General features: G+C 37.8%; 2 protein-coding genes and 1 pseudogene across 2 annotated transcripts; all 3 read left to right on the top strand.

Annotated features, from left to right (window-relative positions):
- Positions 1 to 8,119: 8,119 nt before the first annotated feature.
- On the top strand, positions 8,120 to 9,058 carry LOC129081478 (olfactory receptor 1020-like). Its single transcript, XM_054587144.1, has one exon. The coding sequence runs from the start codon at positions 8,120 to 8,122 to the stop codon at positions 9,056 to 9,058; it is 939 nt and encodes a 312-aa protein (XP_054443119.1).
- A 7,206-nt stretch (positions 9,059 to 16,264) lies between these two features.
- Positions 16,265 to 17,185, top strand: LOC129081479 (olfactory receptor 1020-like). The gene has a single exon (XM_054587145.1). The coding sequence runs from the start codon at positions 16,265 to 16,267 to the stop codon at positions 17,183 to 17,185; it is 921 nt and encodes a 306-aa protein (XP_054443120.1).
- Positions 17,186 to 19,965: 2,780 nt separating this feature from the next.
- Positions 19,966 to 20,147, top strand: LOC129081480 (NADH dehydrogenase [ubiquinone] 1 beta subcomplex subunit 1-like; annotated as a pseudogene).
- Positions 20,148 to 22,819: the final 2,672 nt, after the last annotated feature.

Below are 22,819 nucleotides of genomic sequence, written 5' to 3' on the forward strand. Positions count from 1 at the left end.
CTTACCGCTGAGTAGAGGTTGTTCATGGCTGCCCATGCTGGCCACACCATTCCCACGTCCAGGCCAAATCCCTGGGCCCACTCTACTAATCTAAGTTCCAGACCCCGCACTGCCAAGAAGCAATTCAGATAATTAATCCCAGAGTACCTCATTTCATGTTATTCTATTTGTCCCTGTCCCAAGGACTGTGACTATAATGGCCCATTAAACTACAAAGGAACCAATAGTCATTCACTACTCCTGCACTCTGGACATCTTCTGCTCAGTATTTAGGAAAAAACACTTGGTTCTCGTCACTCTCGGGCAGCCATTCCATTCTTCTCTATTGAAACCCTACTTTGGCCAGAGTGCTAGCTCACCACTGATATTCAAAGACAAACCCCTTTTAGGAAAGCTACCTTGCATTGCAGTAAAAGGAACTGCGATCTAGACTATAACCCAACATACATTTTCACTGTCAGAAGGTTTTCCTCAGTCCCCTTCAAAGTAGGCACCATAGACCTCACACAATTCTCCCAATTGCCATCACCTTCCCCATTGTATTTTCATAAATCTCACAGATAGTCTGAAACCTCTTCCCTTTCAAAGATTATTTTAGTTTTGGGAAAAGCCAGAAGTCACAGGGAATCAAATCTGGGCTGTAGGGGGGCTGAGTCACCTGGGTTATTGGATGTTTAGTCAAAAAAACTCCACACGAGATATGCACAAGGGGACACGCTGTGGTGATGAAGCTGCCAATCACCAGTTGCCCATCACTGCAGCCTTCTGAATCATCCCAACATTTCTAACAGAAGAATATTCAAGCTTAATGCAAAATTTGATGCATCTTCGTTGCTCTACTTGATCAGTCATTTTTAATGCAATGGCCACACTGCACACATGCTCACTCAATCACATCTATTGCCTCAATAGACTAGTTCAGGGAAGTGATCATTGTTCACTCATGTGCATTCCAGTCCACTCTCCTTGGCTGCCAGGTTATATTGATGTGGCACAAACCATTCTCCTTATATTAACAATAGGTGGACTATTTCTGGACACATTTCATGTACTTTCTTTAAACTTACCAGTCCTACTTAACACTACTTAACAGGCATTCAATTCCACATTCTTCATCTAAGATACACTTTATAAAAGTGAATATTCAACTTTATTAATTGTCATGGCTATAAAATACTCAAAGTAATGGCTACAATTAAAGGACAGGCAGTATTAAGTTTTATTGGTGAGGATGTTCAACAAGGGACTCACACAAGGATAGTGTGTTATTGGCAGGCTGGATTGACAGACTTGATAGAAAACTGTATAATGACATTTACTAAACCTAAATTTTATACACATGCCCATACACATTTTCAACTCCTGATTTTATATACAAGATAAATAAGTGTATATGTGTACCAAAAGGTATTAGAAATGTGTATACACTAAAATTATTGGTGATAACAAAAGAGAAAACAACTCAATTGTCTACATGCACATTAAAGTAGGTAAATAAATGAGAATATAGTTGTATAAAAGAATGCTATACAACAATAGAAATCAGTGTTTTGCAACTGAATGCAACAATGTGCACAAATGTATAATTGACTTAAGCAGCACATGCTTTAGGTGTCTGCTGGTGTATGGTTCAAAGCAGCATAAAACTAATCTACCGTGATAATAACCAAGAATGTAATTACTTCTTTGGGTGAAGAGAGTAGTGACTTAAGGGGATATCTTCATGCCATGACCAATGTGACTTGGCTGGGTGTTGTCCCACAAAGTGAAAGGTCACCAGTTTGATTCCCAAGCAGGGCACATGCTTGGGTTGCAGGTTCAGTCCCCAGTCAAGGTGCATACGAGAGGTAACCAAATGATGTTCCTCTCTCACATTGATGTTTCTTTCCCTCTTTTTCTCCCTCCTTTCCCCTCTCTCTAAAAAATAAATAAATGAAATCTTTATTTTTAAAATAAAGATATCTCCAATAGAAGGCTTTGGTGATTCTGGTAGTGTTCTGTTTGTTGGTCTGGTCCTGGTTACAAGGGTATTTTTTTAAATTTTATTTTAATTTATTTTTTCAAATACATTTGTCTCTGCCTACCCCCCACCACTTTCCCTTGCCCCCTCCCTCGTTCCCTCCCTCAGCTCTTCCCCTTTTGTTTTGTCCATGAGTCCTTGCTATATGTTCCTTGACTTTCCCCTTCCCTTCCTTTTCCCCGCCCCCCCCCTTCCCTCTTGTCTTTGTTGATTTCTTTTCCTTTCACTGTTGCTGGTCTTATTTTCCTTGCATCTTTGTATTGTTGGTTAGGTTCCACTTAGAGGTGAGATCATATGGTATTTGTCTTTCGCCCCCTGGCTTATTTCGCTTAGCATAATACTCTCCAGTTCCATCCATGCTGTATTTTTAAATTTATTTACCTATATACTTATCACTTAAGTATCTCATGTACATTACATATCAATAGGTTTTCCAAAAAGCAAATCTATGAATGCACCATTAGATTCTAAGAAACTGCAGAAATTTATTATTGTAAAATATTTATTTCCCTTGCTGCCTTGTCTACAATAAAGTTAAGTATATTCTTGTAAAATATTGGAGCACCTTTTATAAACTATTCCTGTGAAAATATATTTCTTTTGGTTATAAACGATTACTGTATATTTTTAAAGCAAATATGTCTTATTCAAACCATGAGCAGTTCTGATATTGTTCCCATAAACAAGGAGACTAGTAATCCTGGTGTCCCTTAGTGTCATTACCAAGCACTGAACTTAGTCAAGATGGCCAGTCTCAGGGCCATAAATATATTCTGAAGGAAAGAGTTTATACACAGACAGTTGCCTACATGGTATCATATTTAGCAGCACAAGTGATTAACAGAAAGATCTTGTATATACAGACTCTTTTTCACATTTTTATCTGTGACATCTTAAATTCTACCTTAAGTCTTCCCCCACTGCCTTTGCTTTAAAAAAATCCCTATTACATACAACTTCCTTTGGGAAGGAATTCAGATTACCCAATTTTCAGCAATACATTGTTACCCATGTTCCGAATGTAATGGGGAGTGGGAGTTAGACTACACGTCTGGAGGGGCTCCCATGTTTTTCACTTTAAAGTTTAGATCCCATCTAAAGGGAGTGCAACCTGAGGAAACTGGTAAGTCTGGAGATGGAGAGAACCTGAGGAAAAGGTAAATATGGAAGGGAATCAGAAAAAGGTGACCAAGGACGACTTCCTCCTCCACCAAAGACACCCTGAAGAAGCAGAGAATGCTAGTAAAACTCGTAGGTCCCACAGATGTAGCACTTTCTTGCATTTACCTGGTGGAAAACTACTAAGTTAGTTTGAGATTTGCCTTAACACTATGTCCCACAGGAGTACATTGGGTGTTTTAGTATTGGAACCATCATACAAAGTGCAACACATCATGAAATGAATTAAAACTGGCCACTTAAAACACTTCTCCAAAAATTAAAAATATATTCATTTTGTTGAATTTTGCCTAAAGAGTATTCTATTTCTATAGAAAGCAGAAAAACTCCATAACAACACACAAGAAAAACAAGTAAGCATGAACAACACCAAACCTATGTTTAATCCAGGTAAGGTTTCAGAAGAAACATGAGGCTTCCTAGAGTATTGGAAGGCACAAATTCTACCTGCCTTATATCCACAAATTTTGCATGGATAGGTTTTGTGCAATTAAATTAACTGCATTAAGACTCAAAATCTGGAACTAAGACACACGATTTTCCTCCATTTTTTTGGAAGATGAATCAACTATGGGTGTTTAAAGAATACATAATAACCTAAGTTTTGTAAATGTACAACAATGATTCACTCATATGATAAAATATTGCTCAATAAATGGACAGTATAAAGAATATTTCCCAAAGATGCCAGTTACACTCATCAAGGGACACTAATTCTTTATTTCCTGTTGTTCCAGAAACTGTGCAAAGCAGCTGCTTTCCATATTGTTCTTCTTCCCACCAACCTTAATTATAATCAATTGCCCAGCTAACAGAAATAAAACAGATAACCTCCCAGTGTGGAACCCACCCTATTTGCTGTCTTCCACCCTTAGTCAGTGCTGAGATATTGCCTTGATTTAGATGTGGGACTTGGAAGGCTTCAGTCTTCTCAGGAATCTAGGAGTCTAGGGTCATTAATTTTGGGCATTTTCAAATGTCACTTTAATGTAAATACACAATAACATTCTATGACAGTATTTAACTGTTATCTATTAAGTCAAATTTGTTTCATGACACTGTATTCAGGAATCCACTTTGAGCAAATTTTTTATTTGTATTATTTATTTATTTATTTATTTATTTTTATTGCATTTATTGGGGTGACACTGGTTATACAAAATTATACAGAGTTCAAGTTCACAGTTCTCTACAACACATCATCTTGTGTTGTGTTTTCACCACCCAAAGTCAAGTCTCAGTCCCTCACCATTTATCATACATATACCATCCTCTGCCTCCCTCCATTCTTCCTCCCCTAGGCAATCACCACACTTTGGTCCCCATGAGTTTTTTATTTCCTTTTTATTTTTGCTCAATCCCTCCATGCCCCTATACAGCCCCCACTCCAAGTTGTCAGGCTGTTCTCTGTGAGTTAGTCACTGTTTTGCTTGTTAGTTCATTTTCTTTATTAGATTCCACACATGAGTGAAACCATATGGTACTTGTCTTTCTCTGACTGGCTTATTCACTAGGTATAATGCTCTCCACAGTCATCCATGTTCTTGCAAACGGTGACATTACCTTCTTTTTATGGCCAAGTAGAATTCCATTGTATAAACGCACCACTGCTTTTTCTATACATTCATCACCTGATGGGCATCTGGGTGCTTCCAAATCTTAGCAATTGTATAAACAATGCTACAATGAACATAAAGGTGCATAAATTCTTTTGAATTAGTGCCTCGGGTGTTTTTGGATAAATTCCCAGTAAATTTGCTAGGTCATAAAGCAGTTCCTTTTTTAATTTTTTGGGTTAAAATTCCATACTGCTTCCACCCTGGCTGCACTAGTCTGCATTCCCACCAAGAGTGCACAAGGGTTCCCTCTTCTCCATACCAAAGAAATACAAAGGATTGTAAGAAAATATTACAAACTACATGGCAACAAATTAGACAATCAGAATGAAATAGATAAATTTCCTAGAAACATGCAATCTTCCAAAACTGAATTTGGAAGAATCAGAGAATCTGAATAGACAGATTTCAACTGGGGAAATTGAAGCAGTAATCAAAAAACTCCCTCCCAAAAAAGTCTTGGACCATATAGCTTCACAGGTGAATTTTACCAAACATTCAAAGAACACCTATTTTGAGCAACTTTTATGAATTTCATGAAAATGTCTAAAAGACTCTAGGTTAGTTATTACCTCTAAGTTTCAATTTCTGTATCATATAATAAGTTTATTGGAAACAACTCAGGATGTATGTATCATAAAATATATGATAATATGTGGTTATTATTATATAATATAAAACATATCACTCAGATAAAAAAAGCCAAAATTGACTTTATTTACAGTCAAATTTACATGCTTTTAAAGGTCATTTCTTACAATTTATTTTTAAGAAAAACTTAGCTCTGGAAAATTATGTATATATAAATTAACTCATTAAAATTCTATGGTATGAAAATTCTATAAACCTACAGGCCATTAAGAAAGAAAGAATGAACAAATTAATGCAGAAAAGGTTGTATTGGCATTATTCATAATAATTATTTAGATATAGGTTATATTTATTCTGATTAATTTTAGTTTAAATATTAAAAATCCCATAACAGACAAAATTTAGTTTTCCCTAAGCACAATAATTATAGTCAGTTTTTTCTGTATTTACAAAGCTCTTTATTTTGTTAACCTGTTTAATATGAGAGCGTTTGTTTATGTGAGTCTTTGTGTGTAACCTGAGTGGTTATTTGTTTTGTAAATTATGGAATTAAAACAAAATGTCTGTATAAGGCTTGGTGGGCTGAGAGTAAAGAACCCTCAATGTGGTCATTTTACTCTGCTAAGTACAATTTTAGGCAATAAGGGGGACAGGGAGAGAAGTAACATTTTAAAAAGGTCCGTGTTCCTTTCTCAACCGCCTGGCCTGTAGGGAGTAACAGATGATGACACGTCTTATTACACCCGTCACCTATTCCTGAGAGACCAGCACCCAGGCCCAGGCACAGCCCCGGTAACATAATAAGCAGGCCACTGAGAGACAGGGCTGAACACTCCGCACACAGGCTCCGGACAACAGAGAAGTTGGTGCTCTGCGACAGGTACAGCTGTTTCTCGTGGTTTTCTAGTTTCTATTTTAGATTTCTTTATTTTATCTTTATTTGACTGAAAGCATGTTGTGAAGCCAATGGGGGGTGTGAAATATTATACAAACTTTTAGTTACTTTTACCACTCTCATTATTTTAAAGACGTTCACAAATGGTAAGGAAGACAATAAAATATAAATATCGATTACAAATGTGGCTAAACATTTTTTTTGTTTTTAGTCTCATGTGTAATTTTACATATTTTATAAATATTTTCATTTTGAAATGAAAGCTTTTTTTAAATGTCTCTACAAGCACAAATAATTAGGTGAGTTCAGACCAGGTGTTTTGGAGACCTACATATAGATCACTACATCATTATTCAGATGTAATTCTTTGTTCTACATTCAACTCCATTTTCCTTAAATTTCCACAGAAAAGAGGAGATCAAGTATTATATTATATATGATATACTTTGTGCAAAATATAACAGTAGAACATAGAATTTAATTGGCCTCCCAAGGACCAACTCTTTTTAACCAAAAGAAAGCAGATTTCAGAGATACTCAAGAGAAAGAGGATTTAAAAAAAAACAATAAAGCCAGGCAGTGAAAGACAAATACCACATGATCTGGCCTGTAAGTCAAACCTAATCAACAAAACAAACAAGCAAGGAAAATATAACCAGAGACATTGAAATAAAGAGCAAATTGAAAGTAACCAAAGGGGACAGGGATAATAGGGAAAAATAGGGGAAGGGTCATCAAGGAACATGTATAGGGGACCCATGGACAAAGCCAAAGGGGGTAAGATAGACGGTGGGAGGTGAAGATAGGTAAGGCAGGGGTTGGGCAGGGGGAAATGGAGAAAATTTTAAAAAACAGTAAAGCAATATTACAGTTTCTAGGAGATTGGGCTGGGGCATAATTCAGACCCAAATCTCTCAGGTTATGAGACTGTGGACACATGAAGACATGTACCTCATATCTTGCCCATTTGATCTACTGATGAATGGATTAAGTGGATTCTAGCAGAATAAAATGGAAGGTCACACACAGTAATACATGCTTGCCTCTGTCACCTGTGGTACCAGGATGTCTACTACAGGTCCAAAATAGCTCCCTGATAATGCTGTCAGGGGGAACATGGTTAGGCCTGGCATATTCCAGTTTGTGCTCTCTAATGTATCATTCGTGGAGACCCCTCCAACTTATTCTCTGGAGAACCTTCCCTGGGTCACAAACTATCTTTAACCTTTGTTTATTAAAGCTGGATAGGATGAGGGGATAATGGGGAAGTGGGGACATGTTACATCAAGAAAAAAGCCATAGATCTGCCTCCTCTACAAGATACGATAATGAGGGAAAAGCAATGATATATATTCATTACCTGCATTTTTCACATCACTATGCTTCTTTATTACAGAATATAACAACACATACTACATCAAGAGCAGAAACAAACTTGTAATAAGATGTGGGTTATCTGAACCAAATAATTGTGAGACAACTTGCTTGACAATGAGGACATCAATTTCTTAATCTATAACCTGGAAAAATACGGCATCGGTTGGTATGGAAATAAAATTATTTCATTAGGATCAAAATGTACTATATACTCTATATAGTATGATGCAAATGTAGCCTATGTCACTATCTTATCACCAATTAATATTAAATTGGAATATTACAGAGAGTCAGTTTACTTAAAGAGGATATGCATTGTTTATCTTTTTCTAATTACTGATAAATAGAAAGAACCAGCAGTTTAACTGCTAAGACAGTAAGATGATTTTCCCTCCACTTGCATTTTCTTCCTCTACAACAAGGGATCTCCAGGCTTGAGTGATGACCCTTGAGAACTGCACTGTGTTTGCGGACTTCATACTCTTAGGACTCTCTGGCAGACAGGATGTGCAGCAGGGGCTCTTCGCGCTCTTCCTGCTGGTTTATGGCATCACGGTGATCGCCAATCTAGGGATGATCCTGCTGATCAACGTGGACCCCCGACTCCACACGCCCATGTATTACTTCCTGAGCAATCTGTCTTTCTGTGATGTCTGCTACTCCTCCACGGTCTCTCCCAAGATGCTGGCTGATTTCTTATCTGAGCAAAAGAGGATTCCATATAATCTATGTGTGGTTCAGATGTTTTTCTTTGGTGCCTTTGCAGCTGTGGAATGTGTCATGCTGTCTGTCATGGCGTATGACCGCTACGTAGCCATTTGTAATCCACTTCTGTATTCAGTGACCATGTCCAGGAGAGCATGCATCCAACTCGTGGCCACTGCCTACATGGCAGGTTTTACAGATATCACCATCTTTACCTATTGCACAATTCGATTGTCATTCTGCAATTCCAATGTCATCAATCATTTTTTCTGTGACTTCCCACCGTTACTAGCCCTCTCCACCTCAGACACAACCATCAGTGAAATAGCGTTGACTGTTTCCTGTAGCTGTATGGTGGGATCCAGTGTCATTACTGTCCTCCTCTCCTACAGCTACATCATTACTACCATCCTGAGAATGAAATCGACCGAGGGCAGACGCAAAGCCTTCTCTACCTGTGCCTCCCACCTAACCGCTGTGGCTATATTTTATGGGACACTTGTGTTCATGTATTTCCGACCCAACTCAAGTTATTCCATGGACACAGACAAAGTGGCCTCTGTTTTCTACACAGTTGTCATCCCCATGTTAAACCCACTGATCTACAGCTTAAGGAATAAGGATGTGAAAGGCGCCCTGAGTAAAGCAGTTGGCACCAGATTATTCTCTCGGTGAAAGCGTGTTCAATCCCAAAGTTTTTATTTAGAGATGTTGGCAGTCACAGTTTTCTGTAGTCTCACCAATACAATTCTAGATATTTCCTTACCTACCTTTGGACCTAAGTTGAATGTAGAGAATAGTCATAATGAATTTTTATCTCTTCTAACTATGGAAGGAAAGTAATAGGTTTACTCTATAGTTTTGCAAAGAGGATCTTTGTGTGCTGCTCTGCTCTATTCATGGGTATATATCCCAGAGAGATATGGGCACAGTACCATCTCCGTGCATGCTTACAGCTTCATTTTGTTAAACAAGGATTTTAATAAACTTTCTCAGTCAGAAGTTTTAGAGGTTTAAGTTAGCTTTTGTTGTCTTTTTCCTATGTGCTAGTACCATCCTATACACTTTCTATCGTAACACTTAGAAGTAATAAGTAGTAAATAAATTAATACTAAAAAGTTAAAATTCTCTTGCCTTAGCTCAAGGTCTCATAAACGCAAGACTTTTTTCCATCTTCTTCACCATTATTTCTACCTTGCTGTTTACTTTGCTCATTTTCAGGATGCCATTCAAAAACATTTATCGAATGAATGTAGGTATGTCCACTGCAAGACAAATGTAAAAAGCAGCTTTTGTGAATGAAAATGAAAAGAACTTTCTTTATTTTATTTTTTTCTAATATGTTCCTTTTACACAAAATCCACCTGTACTTCCTCTTTGACCCAGGCTGAGTAAATACTAGGGACAAGGACCATTTCTCCCCCAGCGATCGGCAGGATCAGCAGCCCTAGATTTATTCAGCTCATCATAGTCTTCACATCAGACTGTGAATTCCCCCTCTTGCCCTCACTCTGGGGAACAGATCCAGGCCCTTGACAACTGTACAGAAACTGCGTGAATGGTTCTTGAGGCGTTAGGACCTTGACCTTCTCTAACAGCCACTATCCCTTTAGTATATAAAGTGTGCGATTGTGTGTACTTTATCTCTCTTACAACAGGTTCATAGCATTATACTAACTAACTTTGATAAAAAAACTGAATTGGCCAACTGGTACCATTAAGCTGAAAGGAAGAAGTATTACCAAAAATTTATGTTCAATAGAGAAAAAACAAAGTAGTATTTACATAGGTATTCCAGCTTTAGTGCCTTAAATTGGTTCTCTATGAAGCTGTGAAATAAACTGAAACTGTATTGGAAATACAATTTTAATAGTGGTCATTGCTCATGATTTGACCGTAAGTAATGCTAAAATCTATTTTTATAGCTTAAGATAATTGTACCTGATGTGTGTGTGTTGGGTTCTTTTTTTTTTTTTTTGCACTATTATTGAATAACTATTAATACCATTATTATTTTTTAAAAAAACCTTTAAAACTTCTGGTTCTCAGAGTATTCATTTAACTTTAAAGTTGCCATTCTGTAAAAAATAAATAAGTAAAAATAAAAAAATTAAAACTGGAGGCTCTCTCTTCTTCTTCCTGGAGGACAGAGCAATATATTACACAAGACTTTTCATGCAGGTTCATTTCCTTCACACACACACACACAAACACACACACACACACATCCCTTTAATGTATGAAGTGTGCTTACTGTATGTACCTCAAACATAATGAGTGAAACAACACCCTTCTCAGCTCTGCTTAAATGTCCCATTTTTAAATCACAGACAACTCTCTCCTTCAAGTATTGCACTAAGATCATTCTGTTATTATATCACAATCTCATACGTGAGACTGCGAGCATTCCTCGCCCAAGGACTGAGCATGTTGTGTCTATTACCCAAAGTACCTGCATGGTATTAGTGACACAGAATGACAAAGCAGGCAAATATACACTAAAATGAAATATTAGATAACATTTTAGCTCTTAATTAGATGTTACTAAAACAACAAATTTCAGGGTATGAGGGTTGGCAATACATATTTCATCACTATTCAGAAAGTACAAAAATGGTTGTTGTGGACACTAAGCTAATGGATCTGTAAAGACCAACAGATCAATTATGCTCTAAGTAAAGAGCATTAAATTAAATTAAAGTAAGAGCATAAAAGGAATCTCTGAAAATTCCTCACATTTATCTATTCACTCATCTCTGCTCAGTTTCCATCTGAACCATATTATGAGCAACAGTATAGTAGAATACATTGTATCTTTGAAAGCATGATACAAAAACACATTTTTTATCAAAGATTGTCTTCACAGGGTTGGAAGTAGATGAGGGTATAAGGGTGATAAATGGTAATGAAAAAAATCCAATAAAAAAGTCATCCTCATGCATATGAAATACATTAGCAGAATCAGCTTTCTGTGGCTGTTTTTTCCTACACTTTGTTGAATATGAACCAGCCAACAACAGAAAAAATTAAAAATACACATTTACTGAGTCATTACTCATGTAACTTGTATGCTAAGGATTGCGAGAATGTAGAAAGACATATCTATTCCTATGGAGATTGGAGTGATAGATTTAAAGTACATATATACATACATACGCAAAATACAAAATTTGGGACCACAAGAATTCGATGTTAAACAATTAAACAAGAACAGAACCCCAAACTATGCCACTTGGGCATGCTGATCATTTTCAAATACTGTTGCTTTAGAAAGCTGGTGTCTTGCATTCATTGGAGGCAACCACAGCTCCTTGGTTCACACACCCTTTGCATTTACTCTGAAGTACTGGGAAAAAATGTTATTAGTCATTTTTTCCTGTGCTCCCCTCCCCTGTTTAAGGTACCGAGCACAGGCACATCAATTAATGAGTGGCTTCTCCCCACAAAGGGCAGCTGATGGAAACTGCCTGTTTCATCACATCTTCATCTCCTACTCTTTCACCCTTTCCTCAGGCTAACAGTATGCTTCTCCCGGGGAGAAGGAAACCTTCTCTACATGGGCCTCTCACCTGACTTCTGTGGCCACCCATGAAGGGATTCTTCTCCCATTATTTGCAAATTTATCTCCATTCCACACCACGACCGTCCTCGTGATGAACCTGCTGATCTATAGTTTGACAAACAACTATGGAGACTACACTTCTAAGAAAGCCACAGGGCTGCAGGTAGATTCTGTGTGACATATGACCTTCCAAGAGTCATCTAATTCCCTAATTACAAACCCTAACTGGAAACCCCAGCACCCTCAAACACACATACAACTTCTCTCAAAGAATTTTACTAAACATTTGTTTGTCCCACATTCAATTGCAGTTTATAACTCCAACATATAAGAAAACATTTACAAGGTTTAATGTTGCTGCTTGAAGTTAATGCTACACTGGATTGCAGCTGGTTGTCTTAAAGGATAAAGTAAATACCTCAGAAAAGCATGTGTGTGTTTCTGTGTGTGATCATGTACTGATTATCCATTGACAAGGGTAGATTACTGGATGAGGGAAGAAGCCAGATTCCCTTGACTCATATACCAGGTCTGTACCCAGCTATTGAGTGGCACATTCAACAACTCACTTAGTTGTTCTAAGCCTCAGTTAACTTAGCTGTGAACTGGGGAAAATATATTACCTGCATCATCGATTGCTACATGATTAACTGACAGAATGCTGAGAAGACCGCCTAAGCCATTTCAAGCACTTCAGAGAAGTTAACTATATATATAGCAAGTGACCCCAATAACATTCTTAGAATTATACCCAAGAGAAATGAATGAATACCTTCACTCAAAGGCATGTACAAATTATTCACCATTGAATTATGTACAATAGTATAAACTAAAAACAAGTCAATTCTTTTCAACACTTTGGGTCAGGAGTTGACAAACTTTTCCTTAAAGTGTTAAGTAGTGTACATTTTTAAGATTGGTGGGCCATAAAATGTTTTCATAACCACTGAGATTTTCCTTTGTTTCATGAAAGCAGCCATCAACAATATATAAATAAATGGTGTGTTCAAGCTTCAACAATACTTGACATGCTATAGTTTGTTGACTTGTGGTCCAGATTCAGTAATTTACTTCATGATGAATCTGTCCATTGGAATACTACACAATATGAAGATGAGCAAACTACTTTCAAATGCAACAGCATACAGAAATTTTACACATATAATATAGAGTGAACAAGCCAGACATAGATGTGTAAAAAATTATATGATTTGACAACTATATACTACAAAAAGGTACAAACTCATCTATCACATTGGACAACAATTTGTGATAGGTGTGGGTATATTTTCTGAGATGCTAGTAATACTTCTTTTTATTTTGGTCTGGTTCTGGGTACACCTGCCATTGTATTCATTTCTCAGTCACTGCTCTCTCAGTGATCTCTGCTCACCACAGCAACTGGACCCAGGATGCTGGTAGGTTTCATTGCCAAGAAGTCAATTCCCATCTATGACCACTTAGTGCAATTCTTGATCTTCTGCTCCTAGGCAGAGTCTGAGTGTGCATAGCTGGCAATAATGGCTCTTAATGGGCACAAGGCCATTAGCAACCCCTTCCTCTATACGTTCCCCATGTCCAGCAGAGTGTGCCCCCTGCTCATGGCTGGGGAACACAAGGAGAGAAATAGGGATGCTTCAATAATACAATATTAATATTCTGCTTATGTATCTGTGGGTCAAACTGACATCCCTGGAGGCAGGGGGCACCTGAGGGGCAAACGAGTATGGGGAGGAATCAGAGGAAGGGGCCCAGGGTGACTCTGCCTCCTCCACAAATACACCAGAGAGACAAGACAATGGTCCTAAAGCTCTTCGGTCCCACAGGTACAGCACTTCCTTGTGTTTACCTCGTGGAAAATCACTTCGGAGGACTTTAAAACACCTAACATGCTTTTAAGTCTGTATTTCTTTCCCATTCACCCTGTCTGTAGACAATAACACGTGACAAAACATATCATTACATCTGTCACTTTTTCCTGCCACAGCGTGTGCAGCGCCCAGTGACCAGACACGAAGTTGGCGCTATAACCCAGCTGAGTCCGGAGACAGCGCGGAGCCTCCGCAGGCAGACTGGATGGGATGCAGGCGCCAGCGCTCTGGGACAGGTACCGGGGCCTGCTGCTTTCCTTTCTGCCTTAGATTTCGCTAATATTTACCTTTATTGGACTGAAAGTATGCGATAACTCTTTAAGAAGTGTGAAATACTATAGAAACTGTTAGATTAATTACTTTTATCCATCTAAATTTAAAGACATATACATAAAGGCAGAAAATGCAATGACCTGCAATAATGGATTGTGGAGGTAGTAAGATTTGTTATGTTTAATCACTTACCTGTACTTTCTAGATTTTTTAAAGACATATTTCCCTTATTGTTTAAGAAAAGCACTTTCTTTTCTTTTTTTAGCTGTGTCTACAGGGACAGATATTGAAATCAGTTTATGCCAAGGGCTTGGAGAACTACACATGGATCACTAGGTCATTACTCTGATTTTCTTTTTCTGTTCTTCTACCTTCAACTTCTAGGTCATTATATCCTCACAGAAGAGAAGGGGTCATATATGGCATACATAGCATATTGATTGGTTAAGTTAAAACACTGGGACATAAAATTCAATTGGACTCTTAAAGACCAATTCTTATAAAGCAAAGACAGGCATATTTCATAGCTACTCAAGGAAAATAGGGGTCAAAGAAACAATAAGCAATTTCCTCAGAAAACTGAAAATGGAACTGTCTTTTGACCCAGCAATTTCACTACCAGGATTATTCCCAAGAATCCTGAAATACCAGTTCAAAAGAAACCATGCACCCAAATGTCCATAGAACCATTATTTACAATAGCCAAGTGCTGGAAAGAGCCTAAGTGCCCTTTGGTAATTGAGTGGGTCAAAAAACTGTGGTACATTAATGCAACAGAATACTACACAGCAGAAAGAAAGAAGGAACTCGTACCCTACTAAACAGCATTGATGGAACTAGAAAGCATTATGCTAAATGAAATAAGCCAGGTAGTGAAAGAGAAATACCATATGATCTCACCTATAGGTGGATCATAATCATCAAAACAAATAAGCGAGCAAAATATAACCAGTGACATGGAAATAAATAACAAACTGACAGTGACCAGAGGGGATGGGGGAGGAAAGTAGGGAATAACGGGGGAAAGAAGGATAAGGGACAAGTCAAGAAACATGTATAAAGGACCCATGGACAGAGACAACACAGAGGAAGTATGAATGTGGAAGGTGGGTAGAGCAAGGGACAGTAATGGGGGAGGGAAATGGAGACACCTGTAATTAAACAACCATGCAGAAAAAGAAAACAATAAGCAATATTTAATTGTGGAGAAATGGGGAAAACATGATTTCTCTCTGAAGTTACTGGTCTGTGGACAGATGAGGACTTTTATCGTGTGTCTGACATATCTGTTCTGTTGGTGATACATCGTGTGGATGCCAGTTGATTAGAGGACACAGACTCACATGGAAATACATCACCCTCTCTTTCTGTCACCCTAGCTACCAGCACGCCTACAGTCAGGTCCCAAACATTCCTCAGAAGCTCTGCTGAACAACAACAGCTGCCAGAGGGAGCGTGGGGAGCCCAGGACATTCCAGCCTGTGTCGCGCTCAGGACCCTGCCAGCCTCCTCTCCGGCAGCCACCACCTCCTGCGCCAGCGGGCCCTGGGTCACAGACTCTCTCTACCCTTGTTTACTGAGACTGGAAAGCACCTGAGGGGTTAATAGGGATGTAGGGGAGTCCAGATACCCACCATGTCTCTGCCGACTCCACAACTGTAAAAATAAAGGGAAAATAAGACAATATATTCATTATTCATACCTATCACCTAGCTATGTTTCTCAATTACAGATATAACACAATCTCCGCAATATTGGAAAACCACAACAATCCTATCAGAAGATGTGGGTGACTGAACCAATTAATTTAAGAACTATTGCCTCAACTGTAAAAACATCAATTTCTTAATCTAAAAGAAAGGAGTAACAAAAATTATCTTAAATACTAAATCATTTGCTATGGAAATATCAGGATTTGATGTAAAAGTGTGCCACAAATTCAGTATAATGCTATGTAAATGTAAGAGATATTATCATTATCATTTATTGATTTACATTATATAGCAGGTATTTCCAAGGAGTCAGGTTTCCACATGGAGTCCTAGCACTGTTTACTTCTTTCTCCAATTACTGACAAAAAGAAAGAACCAGTACTTTAACTGCTAAGACAGTAAGATGACTTTCCCTCCACTTGCATTTTCTTCCTCCTCAAGCAGGGATCTCCAGGCCTGAGTGATGGCCGTTGAGAACTGCACTGTGTTTGCGGACTTCATACTCTTAGGACTCTCTGGCAGACAGGAAGTGCAGCAGGGGCTCTTCGCGCTCTTCCTGCTGGTTTATGGCATCACGGTGATCGCCAATCTAGGGATGATCCTGCTGATCAACGTGGACCCCCGACTCCACACACCCATGTATTACTTCTTGAGCAATCTGTCTTTCTGTGATATCTGCTACTCCTCCACGGTCTCTCCCAAGATGCTGGCTGATTTCTTATCTGAGCAAAAGAGGATTCCATATAATCTATGTGTGGTTCAGATGTTTTTCTTTGGTGCCTTTGCAGCTGTGGAATGTGTCATGCTGTCTGTCATGGCATATGACCGCTACGTAGCCATTTGTAATCCACTTCTGTATTCAGTGACCATGTCAAGGAGAGTGTGCATCCAGCTCGTGGCCACTGCCTACATGGCAGGTTTCACAGATATGGCAATCTTCACCTCTTGCACTTTTCCATTATTATTCTGCAATTCCAATGTCATCAATCACTTTTTCTGTGACATCCCACCTTTACTAGCCCTCTCCACCTCAGACACAACCATCAGTGAAATAGCGTTGACCATTTCCTGTAGCTGTGTTGTGGGGTCCAGTGTCATCACTGTCCTCCTCTCCTACAGCTACATCATTACTACCATCCTGCGAATGCAATCAGCCGAGGGCAGACGCAAAGCCTTCTCTACCTGTGCCTCCCACTTAACCGCTGTGGCTATATTTTATGGGACACTCCTGTTCATGTATTTCCGACCCAACTCAAGGTACTCCATGGACACAGACAAAGTGGCCTCTGTTTTCTACACAGTTGTTGTCCCCATGTTAAACCCACTGATCTACAGCTTAAGGAATAAGGATGTGAAAGGCGCCCTGAAAAAGCAGTTGGCCTAAATTATGTTCTGGGTGAGTTGAGAGCTAAAGGTTTTGGACTTTGACACAGTTTTCTGTAGTCTCACAAAAACAATTCTGAATACTCCTTTACCTACTTTTGTGCCTAAATTGATTATATCTTTCATTATGAATCTTAGTCTCTTCAAACTAAGAAAAGGGAGTTATAAGTCTACTCTATAGTTTTGCAAAGCGGGTCTTTATATACTACTTTACTCTGTTCATGGGTGTTTATCCCAGGGGGATATGGGCACAGTCCCATAGCCCTCCATGTTAAAGGTCCATTTTTTTTAAACAATGGTTATAATAAACCTGCTCAGCCAGATGGGAGTCTTATTGTTTAAGTTAGCTTTTCTTTTGTTTTTTTCCTATGTCCTATGATCATCCTATAAATTTTTCATCAAAGCATTTAGAAGTAAATAAACTATTAAGTATAATTTAAAATTTTCATACCCTAACTCAAAGTTCCTTAAATATAAGGCTCTTTTCCATCTTGTTCACCATATTTCTACTTTGTTATTTACATTGCTCATTTTCAGAATGCCATTCAAAAACATTTATTGAATGAATGTAGGTGTGTCCCCTATAGGACTGATATAAAAAAGAATCTTTGTTAATGAAAAAGATAAGAAAACTTCCTTTGTTCTATCTTATTCTAGTATGTTCAGTTACATAAAATCCACCTGTACTTCCTCTTTGACCCAGGCTGAGTAAGTACTAGGGACAAGGACCATTTCTCCCCCAGCGATCGGCAGGATCAGCAGCCCTAGATTTATGCAGCACATCATAGTCCTCACATCCGACTGTGAATTTCCCCTCTTGCCCTCACTCTGGGGAACAGATACATGCCCTTGACAACTGTACAGAAACTGCATGAATGGCACTTGGGGCTATAGGACCTTGACCTTCTCTAATAGGCACAAGCAAAGAGGACTTTATCTACCTTTACATGTTCATAACATTATACTAATCATGTTTTTTAAAAAATCTAAAATGTCCAATTGATACAGATTAAATTGAAATAGAGCTATTAAAAAAAACTATATTCAACTGGTCAAAAAGGAAAGAATAAAATAGTATTTTTGTTAGTATTTCATTTACAATGACTTCAGTTTGTTTTCTGTGAATCTGTGAAATTAACTGAAACCATACTCTGTATACAATTTTAATAATGGTCATTGCTTAGTGGTCTGGTGTTAAGTAATGCTAAAACTTATTTTAATAAGGTAATTGTACATGATTTTTGCACTATTATTGATTAGCTATTAATACAATCATAAAAAACCTGATACAATTTAAGGTTCTCAGAGTATTCATTTATTGGTTAGATTGCCTTTATATAAGAAACCTAGAGGCTCTCTCATCTACTTCCTGGAGGATGAAGTAATAGATTACATAAAGATTTTCGTTACATCCCCTTCCATAAACCTGTCTGTCTGTCTGTCTGTCTATCTATCTATCTATCTATCCTTATCTCCTTTTCATGCATAAAGTGTGCATAATGTATGTACTTCAAACATTCTAAGAATGAAACTATACATTATAAACATGGAATCCTCAGCTGGCTATTTATCTTGCATTACTTATTGAACATAGTTTTAAGACAAAATAAAAATATTTTATAATATCTTCAATATTTTCTTTCATAATCTCAAATAATTTACTTGTTATTCATAGACCATATCACGTATCAGAACCTCTCAATCACTGTTCCAGTCTATGCCCAACTTAATGTATTTTGTTAAAAACACTATATTTCTATCTATAAAGTTAAATCTTTTTATGTTGTGTAAAACTAGGTTCACTGGCCACCATTCACATGTATATGTAATAAAGAAGATATACTTTAAACTTTTTATTGAGATATAATTGGCACATAATATTACATTAGTTTTAAGTGCACAAAATAAGAGCATAGCCTCCTTCAGTAACTGTGTGCAATGAGTCAGTGTCATAGGTCAATTCTTTCATCACAGCTCCTTTTTGCTCAGGCATTGGTACCACCAAACATAAGGGCAACTAGGGATGGTAATCAGGGTCTATGTATAATAATATAAGCAATTAGCTCTATAATGGTGAAAAGTTGGTTAGCAAAATTGGTTAAATCACAATTAATAATTCTCACCGTATCTATAAGTATATGTCTCAATCTAAAGAGATGGCAAACTTAATCTGGCTTGAAATCCTCTGCAGAAACATGCAATGAACTGGAGAAGAAATGACAGCCGTACTGAGCCTCGGTATCTACTCTCAGTTTACTGTAACTATGGCTTTCAATAAATCACTTTTCCTTTTTGAACATCATATCCACTCTGCTGAAAGAGGGGTTTAAGCTAAGCAATACTCACTGAGGACTCCTGCTGCCACATCGTGTGTCTGTTGGTGTCATCCTATCAATGCATAGACCTATTTTTATCTTTTGGGAGATTTTTAAAAATAGCAGATAATTGCAAGTATATTTACAACAAAGGACTGCATTACACCGTTAGGCAAATCTGACCTGAAATGGAAGGGACAAGGATGACAGAAATGATTCCATGGTTGCCGAAGCCCCAAGACCATCAAACTGGACTCATTTAAATAAGAGTGATAGCCAAAGTATGGATTGGCGTACTTCTTGGAAAAAATTATGATGGTATTTACTAAATCTGAATTTTATACACATACATGCACAAGCACATTTTCAACTCCTGGTTTTATATCCAAAGTAAATGACTACATCTCCACCAAAAGACATGTACAGAACAGTCGCAGTGTTTGCTGGCACCGAGACTGCAGCATTCATGATGATTTTAATTCAAACGGTGTGTGACCATTGGATACCTGTTCTTGTCCCCATAGGGTTTGTTCTTGAAATGTTATCTAGACAAAATAAATGATGAAAAACTAACTAAATGCCTTCCCAAACAAGAGTCTGTTATTTAAAAGTGAATTGAGACCCCGTGAAGAAATCACCTGTAAATAAAGGTTGTGGCTGAACTACAGAATGTTCACAGTTTTTAACTTATGAGAAAAATAAAAACATTTAATTTGAACCCAAAAAAAGAATGTTTAACAATAGCATTATTGATAGTAGAAAAGGGAAAATAACTGCCTATCAACTTAAAGTAGATAAATAAATGGTGATCTGTTGGTAAAAAATAAAATTTACAATGAGAATGATTGTACTGCAACTCCATGCAACAACATGGATGGAGTGCACAAGAGTGTTGTTGAATAAGACAGTATATTCTGTAAGCATTTACTTATACATGGTTCCAAAAATATGAAAACAATATGCCATGATAATAGCCAAGAGGTTAATTACTCCTCTGGGGTAAGAGAGCAAGTAATTTGGGAAATAACATGTAGAGGCTTTAGTAACTCTGGTAATTTTCTGATTTTGGGTATGGATCCTGGTTCCAGTGATTTTTTTTATTTATCTACATATCTCCCCATTTAAGTATTCTCTATGTGTAAATTACATACCAAAGGAATTTTCAAGAATAAGTTTTACACCATTACATTACAAAACTTCAGAATTTCATTACTTTAAGTTTTTATCTCTACAGTTATGCACCAAATAATATTTCGGTCACTAATGGATCACATACATAATGGTGGAGCTGAAAAATTCCTATGACTTGGTGACATGTGGCCACTGTAGTGTCATAGCCCAATGCATTCCACATGTGTATGTGGTAATCCTGGTGTAAACAAACTCTACTGCCTTGCCAGTGTATAAAAGTATATCATATAAAATTATGTACAGTACATAATATTTGATAATGACAATAAATGACTATGCTATGAGTTTATGTATTTGCTATACTATTTATTGTTATTTAGACTATACTCCTTCCATTTATAAAAAGCGTTTGCTGTAAAACAGTGTGCTCTGTTACACTGGCAGCAGCCTCACCCATCTTGGGTTAACCATGTCTCTTGATGGCATCATTTTCTCTCATGTGTGATACAATCTTGTGTTGTTTTATAAATTTACTGTAGCCAAAGTGTACAATGTTTGTAAAGTCTACAATAGTGTACAGAAATGTCCTAGGCCTTCACATATACTCACCACTCAAGCACTGACTCACCTAAAGCGACTTCTAGTCCTGCAAACTTCATTCATAGCAACTGCTCTAACAGGTGTACCATATTTTATCTTTTACACTGATTTTGACTGTGCCGTTTCTATGTTTAGATATGTTTAGGTACACAAATACTTACCCTTGTGTTATAACTACCTACGGTGATCCTCACAGCAACAAGTTGTACAGTTTTGTAACCTGAGAGCCACAGGCTGTACTGTACAGACAAGGCATGTAGCAGGCTCTACAATCCACATGTTTACAAGTGCTCGCACACCTGCAATGCTCACACAATGATGAAATCACCTGAAAGTGCGTTTCTCAGAATATTTCCTCATCATTGACATGTGACAATAGTAATTCCTTAGAATCAATAAAGTTCAGCATATTTTTGTGAAATAGAGGGTGCAACATTCATAGAAAATTTTTTTAAGTCATCTACTATGTTACTAAAAATTGCTGTTTTGTTATAAAGCAAAGATGTCTTATTCAGCCCTTCAGCACTTCTAATATTGTTTCCAGGAACAGGGAAACTAAATTAACTTGGTTTTCTTTGGTATCTATATCATGCACTGAACTTATTTATAGTGGCTCATGACAGGCCCATACAATTATTTTCCAAGTGGGAGTTTATAAGCAGATAGACAGTTGCCTACGTAGTATCATATTTAGAGGCACCGGTGGTACCAAGGATGTCCTGTAAACAGAGTTGGGGTTTTTTTCTTTCTTTTTTTTTTTAATAGTAAAATCTGTATTTATTTTCACATTACTGTGTGTTTTTTTATGTTTTTTTGTGTGTTTTCTTTTTTTTTAATTTATTTCCTTTTTAAATACATTTGTCTCTGCCTCCCCCCCACATCCTTCCCCTGCCCCCTCCAACCTTCCCTCCCCCAGCCCTTCCCCTATGTTTTGTCCATGAGTCCTTGCTATATGTTCCTTGACTTTCCCCTTCCCTTCCCTTTCCCTGCCCCCCCTTCCCTCTTGTCTCTTTTGATTTCTTTTCCTTTCAGTGTTGCTGGTCATATTTTCCTTGCATCTTTGCATTGTTGGTTAGGTTCCGCTTATAGGTGAGATCATATGGTATTTGTCTTTCGCCCCCTGGCTTATTTCGCTTAGCATGATGCTCTCCAGTTCCATCCATGCTGTCGCAAAGTTTAGTACTTCTTTTTTTCTTTCTGCTGCTTAGTATTCCATTGTGTATATGTACCATAACTTTTTGATCCAATCATCTACTAATGGACATTTAGGTTGCTTCCAACACTTGGCTATTGTAAATTGTGCTGCTATGAACATTGGGGTGTATAGGTTCTTTTGTATTGGCGTTTTGGTGTTCTCAGGGTATAGTCCCAGCAGGGGAATCGCTGGATCAAAAGGCAGTTCCATTTTCAGCTTTCTGAGGAAATTCCACACTGCTTTCCACAGTGGCTGCACCAGTCTGCATTCCCACCAACAGTGTACTAGGGTTCCCTTTTCTCCACAGCCTCGCCAGCACCTGTTGTTTGTGGATCTGTTTATGATGGCCATTCTGACCGGTGTGAGGTGGTACCTCATGGTGGTTTTGATCTGC

The sequence above is a fragment of the Pteronotus mesoamericanus genome, unplaced genomic scaffold (genome assembly GCF_021234165.1).
Source record: "Pteronotus mesoamericanus isolate MK-2021 breed Mesoamerican mustached bat unplaced genomic scaffold, CSHL_Meso_final scaffold_1066, whole genome shotgun sequence".
Lineage (NCBI taxonomy): Eukaryota > Metazoa > Chordata > Mammalia > Chiroptera > Mormoopidae > Pteronotus > Pteronotus mesoamericanus.